Source organism: Coturnix japonica, chromosome 26 (assembly GCF_054131305.1).
Source record: "Coturnix japonica strain WE chromosome 26, WE-NBRP24, whole genome shotgun sequence".
Taxonomy (NCBI): domain Eukaryota; kingdom Metazoa; phylum Chordata; class Aves; order Galliformes; family Phasianidae; genus Coturnix; species Coturnix japonica.
The window spans coordinates 1,544,374-1,557,046 of NC_140688.1; the positions used below are offsets into that span (position 1 = coordinate 1,544,374).

General features: G+C 56.3%; 1 protein-coding gene across 1 annotated transcript; it reads right to left on the reverse strand.

Moving 5' to 3' along the window:
* Window positions 1–1,983: 1,983 nt before the first annotated feature.
* On the reverse strand, window positions 1,984–11,592 carry LOC146756542 (testis-expressed protein 264 homolog). Its single transcript, XM_085524228.1, has 5 exons — window positions 11,489–11,592; window positions 10,800–10,870; window positions 9,587–9,759; window positions 6,397–6,618; window positions 1,984–2,418 (listed from the first exon to the last, which is right to left on the reverse strand). Exons 1-5 carry the CDS (start codon window positions 11,590–11,592, stop codon window positions 2,281–2,283), a joined length of 708 nt encoding a protein of 235 aa, XP_085380354.1. The 3' UTR covers window positions 1,984–2,280.
* Window positions 11,593–12,673: the final 1,081 nt, after the last annotated feature.

The window sequence follows — 12,673 nt, forward strand, 5'->3', positions numbered from 1 at the left end:
TGGGCAGGCTGAGCAGAGGGGCAGGCAGCCCATGACAGGAGTGGCACTGGGAGATCCCTTCCAACCCAAACGTGCTGTGATTCTGTGACTTACTGCATATGGTCCATACAAGCCACACATACAGCAAAGACCAATGCTTCCAGAGTCCATGGGTTTGATGCTGACACATGCATCTATTCCAGATACACCAACCTTCTGTTCCACACGGAGCTAACCCGCTGTCCCACCTCGGGGGTACCTGCAGTACAAACCCAGACAGAAAGAGCCCCAACTGCATGGAACTGAAGGGCCCCAGAATCAGGCACTAAAATTAGAGCTAGAGCTCAGCAAGCTGAAAGTGAGCCACCAGTCAGCCCTGCAGGAATGGTGCTGTGTGCCACATCCTCCTCCTCTCCTTGCACGCCCCACGCTCAGTGTGTCATCCTGCCTTAGCTCACACCAGGAGCACACTCTGCCACCAGACCTGCACTGCTCCTGGCACTGCAGGGCAGCACTCCTCAGTAGGACAAGAGTGGGCTCTGTCTCTGCTTTCCTCTCCCCTCCAAAGCCCTTAGAGCTGCAAAGCATTGCACAAACAGAAGATACTGTGACCAAGAAAAATGAGGGCTGTGGGAGCTGCGAAACGCCCGGCTCAAGCAGGGAGAAAGTTTTTCATTTTCACCTCTGCAGAAGCAGCCCGTCATGCAATTTACATCTCGCCCTCCCGGTGCCTCTGGGGGCCGAGGAGCTGGGAAGAGGCTGGTATCAGTGTGTCTGAGCCATGGGATCAATCCCATGTGGATTGGGGGGTTCACAGCTCTTGAGATGCAGGAAACAGCCCCCCAGGGGGACTGAGAGCTGCTGGGAGCAGCATGGAACCATGGATGCTCGTCTGCAGGACGGACACAGAAAACCCAACCCTGCCTTCCTCCAGCCTTGCTGCACAGACACACTCAGAGCCTCTTCTCCCCTACTCACACAGTACCTGCAGGAAAAACCCTGCAGCATGGCTAGCACTACCTCCACCTGCAAAGAAGAGACCGAGAAAGAGCTGGTGCATGCATCCCTGTGTTGCTAGGGACATAACTCATGCCCTCCACCATGGGACCTTTACCCACAGAAGGAAGAGAAGACAGAGCACATAATTCACAGCGAGGGGGTCCTCCCAGCATCATGGGTATTGGTAGCAACTAGTCCCGGAGCAGAGAGTTTCAGAAACAAAGCAAGCATTGCATTTGAAATAAATTTTCTTCCCCAGCTTCCTAAAACTCATTGCCACCCCACTCTGCCTTGTCCCAGCAATGGGAGCCATTTCTCTAAGGCTTCCTGGAGCTCAGCTTTGTGCTTCACACTATGCTCCAGCCCAGATGCCCGGACCACAACCTTTCCTATCTGTCCTTCTCCCACATCACTTCCACATGGCAGCTTTCTGAAGGGGACTTTCACTGGAAAGCTCAAACACCAGGTTTTCATTATATGACAAGGAATCTGCATAAAGCCACATAACCTCTTCTCACTCAAGGAACAAGCTCTGCATTTCTGCTCCCATCCCCATTACCTTCATTGCTGCAGGAGCACACAGCCCCAAGGCTCAGAGGAGCCCACAGGAGGTCAGGACCACAGCTGGAGGTGCTGCCTCCACTCGGCAGCGCAGCTCTCCAGGGACCAGTGCTCTCCTTTCAGCCCTCAGAGGATGCTTTTTCAGCATTAATCACAAAGCCGAAGAAGAGGTTGACGCGATGATTTCTGCCATCACGGATGACTGGAGAGGTGCTAAATTGCTTTGCTCTGTTGCCTTGGCAAGGCTGCCAGGAGCAGCAGCTGTGGCAATTTCTCTGCCTCGCGTCAAGGCAGAGCCTTCCAGCACCTGGTTGGGGAAGGATTCATTGCTGGAGACTCCCACCCTACATGGGGCATTACACGATGAAAAGGAGCCATTCTGAACCACGCATTCACCATTAGACTGAGATAGATCTACAGCACAGCAGCACATCAGCCATGGGATGCCCAGCAGATCCTTGTTTCTTGTGGCAAAAGACCTTCCATGGCCAACTCACAGCTGAAAACCTGAAGAGCTCTTAGCCCAGGTCAATACTGGTACCAACCCACATGGATTTCAGATCTGACATTTGAGTTTGCCCTTCCACATCATGAACAATGCTCCAGTTCTGACATTTTCAGTCCTCTCACATCCCTCATGAAACCCTTTTAGCTTAAAACTAAAGCCCCAGTGATATTTTGGGAGCACGAACTCCCAGCTGTGCCTTGCTGCTGCCTGCCCACAGCCACAGGAGATCTCAGTCACCACAGCTCAGATCTGGGCTGTCTTCTCTGAATCTCAGAGCTCCACAGGCTTTCTGGAGGGTGTGCATCCCTGGCTGCTCTTCCACACCTTGATGTCAGCAGGACACACTCAGGACTTGTGTCACATTCACATCCCTGGAAAGAAAATGGCACAATGGGATAAATACCCTCCTGTCCTTCCCCACCTCCCAGAACAACCTCATCATTTTGCAATGCTCCCAGGTCCAAGACCTTATGGAAGACATTTCATGATGAGCTGAAGTCAGTCAGCCTCACAACACTCCTTCACAGACAAGAAAACTGAGAAGGAGAAGGTTTAGGGACTTCACTTTGCTGAACTTGTGCAGACCCAGCCACTGGCACAGAGCAGAGCTGGGAGGTGAGTGCCCAACTCACAAACACATTCTTGGTGAACAAAACAAGTCCTTCCCTCCACACCGACAAGAAATTCACATCAGCCTACTGTGGTCCAGCAGTGCTGGGCACACAGCACTGGAATGCTGTCACAGTGTCAGTGCTGGAGGGGAGATGAAGGTGAGAAAAACTTCCATCCTACATTCTCATAAGGCCAAGCACACCTTCAAAACACCTCTCCCAGAGTACAGCCCCCTGCCCCATATCCCTGCCAAGCCCCAGGCCCACAGCCTGTCAGTGTCAGCACTGGTCTCATCTCTACCATCAAGATGTACTGGACATGCTGAACCATCTGTGACTCTCTAGAACTTTCTTCCTATTTTGATTTGATGCACGGGGACCACTTTACCAGAAGCATCCAACCATCCCCTGTATTCCTGGGGCTGCCTCCCAGCACACGTGGCTTCACGGGAAGTGCTGGGAAGAAAACTGCCAAGGCTCAGGACTGGGGTCACTTCAGCCACCCCAGGCACTGCTCATCCCTGCAGGACAAACAGGAGGGGACAAGGGGACATGCACTGGTTCCCAGCTGCAGTATGACTGGCAGCAGCCAACCCACACAGCCTGCAGCCCCCGGCGCTTGCACAAAACAAGTTGGTATTTTACAGGGCTTCATTTGCAGAGCATGAAATAAACAAACAAAATCAGCTGGGAGAAGGAATTTCAGCAGGAAAATGTCACAATAATTGAGCGCTCCATGCAGCTGCCAGCCCTCTGACCCCAGCTCCTCTTGCACAGTCCCATAGAAAGGATGCTCTGCGGTTCTGCCTTTAGAATGCAGACGGGCTGGGATGGGAACACAGCTCTGAAGACAATCATTTATAATAACAAGCAGAAGTTTGACCTTGGCAAAGCTGAACAAAGCCAGAAGCCGTAGCAACAGGGGTAAAGGAAACAAAAGGAGAAGTGGGAGACGCACACACCCATGTAAGGTGCTGGCAATGAGACCCAGCTGTGGGTTCCCTCTGCAGACAGAGCAGGTCACACGAGGGAGGATGCACCCTGAGAGGCATCAGCACCCCACAGCAATGAGACCATGGCTGAAATCAAGTGTCCTCTCCTGCAGGTGGCACTTCAGAGAGTCTCCTGAGCTCAAAATGGGCCAAAAACAGGCACCCAGAAGAGACTGGAAAGTACATCAGTGAGGTTTTACAAGCTCTGTACATTTGATTATCAAAGAGAAGAGATGACTGCATCCTAAACTATCTCAGCCGACAAGGGGAACAGAGCTCAGCTAACAGGCGCTTCAAGCCAGTGGGTAAAGGAGTAATGAGGTTCCCTGTGTAGCAGCAGAAACAAGGCATGAGTGCAGCCTTCCTAGCAGCAAGAGCAACACCTGGTACATGGACTTGGGAGCACCCTGGGGTGCCCTGAGGATGGAGTAAGAGCTCTGTGGTACTGCAGAGTGTTTGCTGGCTTGCTGCACACTGCTGGTACTCAGGAGTTACAGGGACAGTGAGAGCACCTCTCCTCCCCTGCTCCACATGCACGCCAGCCTTGGTTAGAGCACACACCTCTACCAGCCCAAGTCTCCTACCCAAAATCCCAGGGAAAGAGGGCTGCTGGCTCCTACAAGCACCTGGGGCTGCAATTAGCGCCTGTCTGGCTGCCCACGGAGCCCTGGGGACAGGCAATGCCAGGCTGCCCACTGTGCAGGGCTCGCCAAAGCAGTGCATGCAGCCTGCTGCAGAGAGCTAATTAAACCTGAGCCAGAATAAACACTGCTTGAAATGGCAGGAGGTCGATGTTTAATAACCAGCTCCCTGAGCTGCTAAGGATGGTCACCCCAGAGATGGGCTCTGTGTGGGCTCTCCATCACCATCCCAGAGTGGCTGAGGGCACCAAAGAACAGCCGTCACCATGCTCAGGACCAAGCACGGAGCCAGGAGTGGGCTCAGGCCCCAGCAGGACAGACCCCAGCTGTCACCTGCCCTAGGCACAAAGCCCTGGCCCTGAGACACTTCAGCCACCCCGTGTCCTGCATTGTGCCAGCCCAACTGCCTTCAGTCTCTCATGAAGAGAGATGTCTCCTTCAGATTTTACTGTTTTGTAGGCAGAGAGGTCAGGGCTGAAGCCAAGGTGAGGCATGCACTGCAGCACAGCACCCTGTCCCACAGTCAGGGAAGGGCTCACCCACCTGATACTCAAGGGCTGCTCCCACCATCCTGCTCCACCAGACCTGGCACCTTCCCCAGTGCACCTCCCTAATTCACTTCTCCATTCCTCAGCAATCCCAGAGCCCTTTCCCCACCCTCCCTCCCACACCTCTTCTCTCTACTTCCCCTTCTCATGACAAAACATGAACCGGTTCCCTTGCCCACTCTGCTCTGTCGCTGCCCCTCTGCATCCCCCAGATGCTGCCAGGAGCAGAGGATCCTGCACCTCACTCCTGACCCCAGCTCTCATTAATAACAGCCGTGCTGCTTAAAGTGGGCAAAGTGTGAAATAAATAAATAAAGCAGAGCTGTCTCACTGCTGTCTGGGGTCGCTCAAGGGAGCTGGGCGCCGGGGGTGGGATGAAGGATGCTATTTGGAGAAGCTGTCTCCATGGCAACCCCCATTCCCAACCCAAATCAGGCACAGGTTGCTTGTTTCCATAAAAGTTTCCCCCTCTCTCCTTCCCCTTCCCCAGCCAGAGCCAGCACCACCTGCAGCTGGGAGCAAGATTACTTACGGGTCCTGGCCAGGCAGCACAGAATGGTACCAGCATCCCAAGCCAGGCTCGGGGCTCCTCCCATTGCACCCTGTGACTCACTGAGGCTGAGCAATGCTCTCTTCCCCATGAACCCAGCACAGTGGAGGTGCTCATGTTGGAGGTGTGCCTGAGGCCAGAGTGTTTGGTCTGGTCCAGATGGCAGGAACTGAGATGTGTCCCCTCCTTTCTGAACACTGCTCAGCATGCAGCGTGGGATTTCAGCTGATTATTTTATTTCAGAAGTGGCTGCTCTCCTTAGAAGCTGCAGGATGCTCCCAGCACGACCCATGGGTCCCTTTCCAGCCTCAATTCCAGGCACAGATGTATTCGCCAGCACCTGTCCCCAAGCAACAGGCTGCCCTCCCCACGTCACCAGCCTGCTGCCCCCTCCCCACACGTCCCCACTGAAGCCACACGTCCCTCACAGGGCTGGCAGCGCTCTCTACACCCCCACACTGAAGCAGCCAGCAGATCCCTGAGAGGGGACAGAAAGGACAGAGCATGAGGAGGGGGACAGGCAAGAGTACACACATCACAAAGCATGGCACAAGTGGTGGCAGCTGGTGTTTGGGCATCCCTGGGCAGACACCATCCCCAGGAGCACAGCCAAGGGCTGGCACCCATGCAGCGGTCCTGCAGCATGGCGCAGGCTGGGAGATTCACACGGTTCTCCCGCAGGGCTGGGAGTTTCGCCAGGAAAAGCAAGTTTATAAATAGTGAGCTTCAACACGAACAAACGAAAATGACGGAACTCAACAGCCAGATAAGCCGCAGGCTGAGCACCATCTCCACCCCAGCATCCTCCCCATGGAGGGAAGATGTTCCTCTTCCTTTCTACACGCAGCAACCAGGACCTTCTACAAAGCCCCAGCCTACAGGTACCACGTCCCATAAGCTGCTCAGGAACACACCTGCCATGGCTGCTCTGGAGGAGGACAAGGACAGGGAGCAGGGAGAGCAACTGCTGCTCACTGCATGACACTCCTTGCACCACCACTGCTTACCTTGATGTAGGTGTCCAGGGCTGGGTGCACACGGTTGACTGCGAGATGGATGGACAGCGGTGTGGTGAACGGGAAGCTTGCCATGACCACATGGCTGGGCGTGGGGAAGGTGAAGATCTTAAAGCCGTACTTCTGGAACCTCCTGATCTGCTCTTCTGATGGCTTTGCATCCCCCTCGCTCAGGATTCGGCCGATGGCAAAGCGGCACTTCTCAGGAGACACCTGGTTTTGGGACAGAGGGACAGGGCAGCTGAACTTCATTCAAGACTCAGCAGATCAATACACGTGAAGCTGGCACCTGCTCCTCACAGTGCCTGACCCAGCCTCAAACCAGCCGTGCTCTCCAGGACAAGAGTGCAGTGCAGGCACACGCTGGGTGCTCGACACTTGGCAGCCATGCAGAAAGCACATCTCACGGCCTCCATCACAACGGGGTGGGGAAACTGAGGCAAAGAGCTGCTGTCACCTCCCTGGCAAAGCACAACCAGATCGAGGTGTCCTTTTATGTTTCATAAAAGTCCCAGCACTCAGGCTCACAGCTCATGTGTGACACACTGCAGGGACACACTGGGCACAGGGGGAGCTGCCAGCTATCCACAAAGCTTCCCAGGCTGCTGGACAGATAAAAGATGTGGTGGTCAGCAATCAGGAGAGCTGCCTCCTGATGAGTGTGTCTTTCTGCTGCCTCCAGAGCCAGAGGACCACAGCCTCCAAACTCACCCTGAACAAGGCAGCACAGCTCCTCGGGCCCTGCCAGGATGTCTGATAGCAGCAGTGAGATGGACAGATGGAAACCCTGCAGCAACCAACATCACAGGGCTCTCGCACCTCCCCTGCCCCTCAAGCATCCTCTAGCACTGCATGAGCAATGGGACATCCCAGAGAGGAAATGAGCACAGAGGATAAGAGATAAAACAAGAGCAGAGAGTCAGAAGCAGCAGCATCCATCTGCAGGCAAGATGGCTCACTCTTGCCCTCATGTGCTGCAAGGAGGAGCTGCAGATGAGCTCTGTGTAGCTCGCAAGGAAAGGCTGGAACAAGGAGATGCTCCACCACGGAGCAATAGCTCCTGGTTTGCTGCATCGGACAACGGACGAGTGGCATCTGTAATATAGCAAGCCAAGCTGTTCTTGGTCTCCAGTGCATCACAGGATCCCTGTTGTGGATGCAGGAAAGACCCAGCCTCCCCAAATCCTCGCACAAGAACAGATCAGTGGCAAGAAGAAAGGTTCAGCAGACACCCAGCTGCCCCAGCTATGGGGTCAGAGCAACGAAAGGCAGAGCAGACACTGGGCAGAGACCCAAGGAACCAGGAAGGTGACTGTCTCTGTTCACTGGAAGTTCTACAGCCAGCCCAGTGCCATGTACAGCATCTTCAGTGCACACAAAACCAGGAAGTGAACCTCCTCCTGGGCCACATCCCCATCACAATGCAGTCGAGACAACAGGGCACCTTGTTAGAGACACACCCAGGAAGATGTGTAAGGAACAGCTTCCGTATGCACAAAGCAGTGACTATCTCCCCCCAGCCTCACGGGCACTCTTAAGGGTGGGAATTAACCAGGAAGCATTTTGGCCTCATCCACCAAGTGCTGGGGCAGGGCTGGGTGCAGAGCACCAGCTTGCAAGGGATGCCAGTGCATGCCCCAAACTGAACTTGGGCAGAAGCACTGGGCTGGAGCTGAGCAGCAGCCTGCCAGCCATATCCAACCCCTGCTGAGCAGCTATTTTTGTCCCTGCCAGAGGTGGGAGAAGCCCTTTGGGTTGCTAAATATTGAATTAAAAAGGAAAAAAAAAAACAGAAAAAAAGAAAAAGGGAGTATTAATATTAATCTTGTCCATTGAGACGCTTAAAGCACTGTTGGCAGGGGTTCTGCAGCACTCAAAGATACCAGCAGTGTTTTCCCTGCTGCTCCCCTGCTCTTGCAGCCCTGCCTTCCCTCCTCCAGGGCCACAAGGCAGCCCACAAGCAGGGTGGCCAGAGCTGCAGACACCCAGCAGGGGCCCAGCAGTCACCTTCCCTTTCCTGCCACAGCACCAGGACCAGCAGACTGTCACACTGTGAGCACTGGGCCCAGTTCTGGTCTCCCCAGTGCCAGGAGCCCAGGGAAGAGCCACCAAGGGGATGAAGGCTCTGGAGCATCTCTCCTGGGAGGTGAAGCTGAGGGAGCTGGGACTGCTCAGCATGGAGAAGGGGAGGCCCAGGGCCTCTTGTCTGTGTCCAAAAGTCCCACATGGAAGGGGAAGAAAGGACAGTGCCAGGTTCTGTCAGTAGTGCCCAGGGGCAGGAGGAGGTAATGGACACAGCCTGGAATACAGGAGGCTCTCCCTGAGATTGCACAACACCCCCTGAGCTGCCCTGGCAGATGCATGCAGAACCATCAAAGCTCAGGTGCATACAACATTGAGATGGCACCTCCCGCCATCCCAGCCTGCTTCTTCTCTGCCACCCATCCCTCTGCAGTCACTGTTGACACTTGTGATGCACAGGCAGACACAGCCTGCAGGGCAGCACCCAGCACAGCCCTGCACCCTTCCAGCAGAAGCCCACCTGGAGGCCTTTCATCCTACAGCAAGTTCCAACTTGCTTTGCTTTGCAGTTACAGTGCTATTTCATCAGCCAAGAGACCTCACCACGAGCCCGCTGAGAGTTCAGTGAGAAGACTCAGGGGACTAAACAACTACAAGGAAGCTCAGAGAGAGCAAGAGAAACAAGAGAAGGAGTATGGATATGGATCCAGCAAACCAAAGAGACCACTCACTTTGAGATTGTCCCTGGAGGTGCTGAAACAATACAGCAGTGTGTCACCTGTAGCAACATGGTTTATTGGGCATGGTGGTAACGGGTTCATGGTTGGACTTGGTGATTTTAAAGGTCATTTCCAACCATAACGATTCTATGACTCTCTAATTCTATGAGGCATGGAGCTGGGATGACAAGCACCAGGTTCTGCCCTGTAACCAGGGCAGACATAAGGTCTGGCTGATAGAAGATGCCAGTGACAGCAAGCTTTGCTCACTTGACACATCCCCACAAGCATTATCCAAGAAACCCTCAGCTTTCAGGTGCCTCGGCACACAGATCACCCTCTGCAGGTCTGGAGACCTCACAAGCCCCAGTGCTCACCAAAGCAGGACAAGCCACAGGTGCCGCTTGGGACCATCAGGGGTTGCCCTGCCCCAGCCTTACCGTGTGCGGGCTGTCATAGTAAACACCAATGGAGCAGAGCTTCGAGGAGATGCTGCAGCCATCAGTGAAGAGCTGCCCCGACTCTCCATAAGGGCCCACCCGGAACTTGTAAGCCAGTGTGGTGCTGCCGACGGGCGGCGAGCCGGCACTGACCACCACCTCTGTGAAGAGTCCTGAGTAGACAGCAAAGGCAAAGATGGTGAGCAGCAGCAGCACGACCAGCACGGCGATCAGGCCAAGGAGCATCCAGTTGGACATGATGGATTGGTGGTGCCACATCTGTCCTGCGTGCTGACAGAGAGAGCAGAGAGAAAAGAGAAGGAGAGTATTAAGGCAGTGCTTGCACAAAGTGTTCAGTATATAAACCCTGCGCCAAGCTCCCCTGTTCCAGCCTGGTCACCAGACACCAATTATGTTGTTGTGGTGCCGCCCAGCAATTAAGTGGTTGTGGGGGTGGGGATAGAAAGGCACTGTCCTCAGCACCAGGAACCATCCCCAGCACCAGGAACCATCTCTCCTGGTACCAGGAGCATACAAAACAGCCTTGCCTACAGCCCACTCCCATGGGGGATCAACAAACAGTGAGGCTGCATCATTGTAAAGAGATCATCTACACAGTGCTGGGCTGGAGATTACGGCTCCATAACCAAATAAAGGTTATAAAGGCCGTGGGCTGCAGCACAGGATTTGCAGAGCTGAGCAAGGATGGAGCTGGTTTGGGGCTGATCCCCATGCATTGGGATCAGAGCAGGAGGCCCAGCTGGAACAGCATCCCTATCACACTGCACTGCAATGCATTGCTGCCCTTCAGTCCAGGTGGCTTTTATTCATCTCCAAGTTTACAACCCAAGCCTTCCTGTTCTGCCCCACATCCCACCTCCCCGTGCAGTGCAGCAGCCAGGACACAGCTCACCTTCTCCCCAGCACAACAGCCCTGGGGAGCACATCCAAACCCAGCACAACAGAGCTGTGTGCGCCGTGCCCTCCCTCAAACCACAGCACTGACGACGAGGGTTGCTTGCCACAGCCCTATGGGATTCCTGGCTGAAGCAATGCTTGAATCCCATACTGCAAATAAACACTCTGCCTCAAGCTTGCTGTGACAAACGCTTTGTCCAAGAGGAGCTTTCCACCTCCAACACTGTTTGTGCAGCTGAAGAGGAACCACATCCTGGTGGGGGGGCTCAGCACGGGGCTCACCAGCCCCACTCACCTGCGAGCCAGCCACGTTTAGCTACGAGCTGCACATGATCTCTCCCCTGCACAGCCACAGGCCCCACACCTCTGCAACAGGAAAAAATACATGTCACTGCTTCCTCCCCAGCACAGCGGAGCAAAAGCAAAACCCATCGGGACGCAGAACTGCGTCCGACCGAGCCCGATGCTCGGCGCTGCCCCACGCGTGAGCGGGATTAACGCCCCCCGAGCCCCTCTCCCTGCGGCCCCGCACAGGGACCCACGCGTGACAGCGAGGCCTCGCGCCAGGCACGGACACGGGGGAGCAGCGGGTGCGGTTCCCCGGCGGCACCGCATCGCAGCGCCGGATCCACGCGTGATTTCCGAGGCCCGGGGCCGCCCCGCTCCGCGCACGCGTGGGATTCGCCGCGTCTCTGACCCCGCTGAGCCCGGGGCGGCTCCGGGCCGTAACGGGACCCGGGCTGCGAGGCCGTCCGCCCCGCCGGGCCTCCGCCAAACCCCGGGCAGCCCCGAGCCGCCGCCCGCCGTCCCGGAGGGGCCGGAATGGAGCCACCCCCGCGCCGTCAGCTCGGCCCGGCCCGACCAAACCGGGCCCGGCGTCCCACGGCCCACACCGGAGAGCGCTGCGGCGACAACAGGCGGCCGGGCCGGGGCGGGGAGCCCCGGTAGAACACGGACAGCCCCCTTGGGCAGCGCGGCACCCACCTGGGCCGGGCGAAGACCCTGCCGCACCGTTCCGCGCCCCGGCCCCGCCCCGAACCGCCCCACGTTGCTCTGACCCGCCCCAACCCCGCACGGGAGCGCGCCATGAGGCGGGGATACGGCAAGGGGCGGGGTTGCCCTATAGTTATTAGGGGAAGCTGGAGCGCCCCGCGGGGAACAGCGCCCCTTGGCGGGCGGGCGGCAGAGCGGGTGTCACCCCGAGTGATGCCGACTGTGATACAATGGGAGATAAACCACGTGAAGGAAGAACCGGGGAAATTGTTAATTGTGTCGTTTATTAGCCACAATGCCCAGCCTGGCCTTCTCCTTGTTCCGCTTGGAAACGTTGTGTCCCGCTGGAGTCGGGGCTAGAACCCAGCTCAGCATGAACCAGGCTGCGGGAAGGAAGGAATGGGTTGGGTGCTGGGGAAGGGAAGCCCGTGGATCCAGGCACTAAAGCTGCCCACCTCGGGAAAGGCAGAGAAGAACAAAACTGACAGTGGCATAAGGAATTAAGTTTTATTGGGATGGATTCAGATGACATTGGATAGGAAGGGGAGATTGTACACGGCTGTCCTACGGCATCAGCAGGGCCGGCTGGTGATGTGCCGGGCCCGACGTGGTACCCGGGAGCGGCTCCACCCCTGGGCTGGCCCTCGCCGCCTGGACCGGCTCCTGCAGCGTCTTTGGGGCTGGCTGTTGGTCTCGGCAGCCCGATGATGGAGAGGCGAGCGGCTTCGAGTCCGGGCCCGCCCTGGATGTCTGGAGAGTGGCTCAGGCACCTGGGAACTGGGATCTGGCCCCGATGGTGCCTGGCTGGTGCTGCCGGAGCTGCTGCTCTCTGGTGTCATAGAGCTTTGAGATGCCTGCAGCCCGTGCTGGCTGGTGGTGTTGGGGCCAGCGCTGTCCAAGTTGGTGCTGGAGGCTGTAAGAAGAGACAGAAGGTGAATGGGACAGATCTCCAGCCACGGGGTGGGACACGTTCCCATCCGTCCTGGGCCAAAGGGACTTGAGCAATGCCTCGCCTGACCCCAGCCCAGCAGCACGTGGCTGTTTGCCTCTTACTGGTGCCCTCTCCAGCACAGCTGTCGCACTCCCAGCTGGTTGTGCCCTGACTCACGTTGGAGCAGAGACGGTGTGTTCCTTGTGCAGCACAGGAGCTGCAGAGGAGCAGCTGCCAGGGTCTGT

What these genes read in the sequence shown, in the direction of transcription:
- LOC146756542 (XM_085524228.1), bottom strand. Translation starts at nt 11,592, where the DNA reads ATGGCGCGCTCCCGTGCGGGGTTGGGGCGGGTCAGAGCAACGTGGGGC. An exon ending in TAAACGTGGCTGGCTCGCAG is followed by an intron (nt 9,760 to 10,799) that starts GTGAGTGGGGCT and finishes CTGTCTACTCAG; the next exon opens with GACTCTTCACAGAGGTGGTG. An exon ending in ACTATGACAGCCCGCACACG is followed by an intron (nt 6,619 to 9,586) that starts GTAAGGCTGGGG and finishes TCCCAAAACCAG; the next exon opens with GTGTCTCCTGAGAAGTGCCG.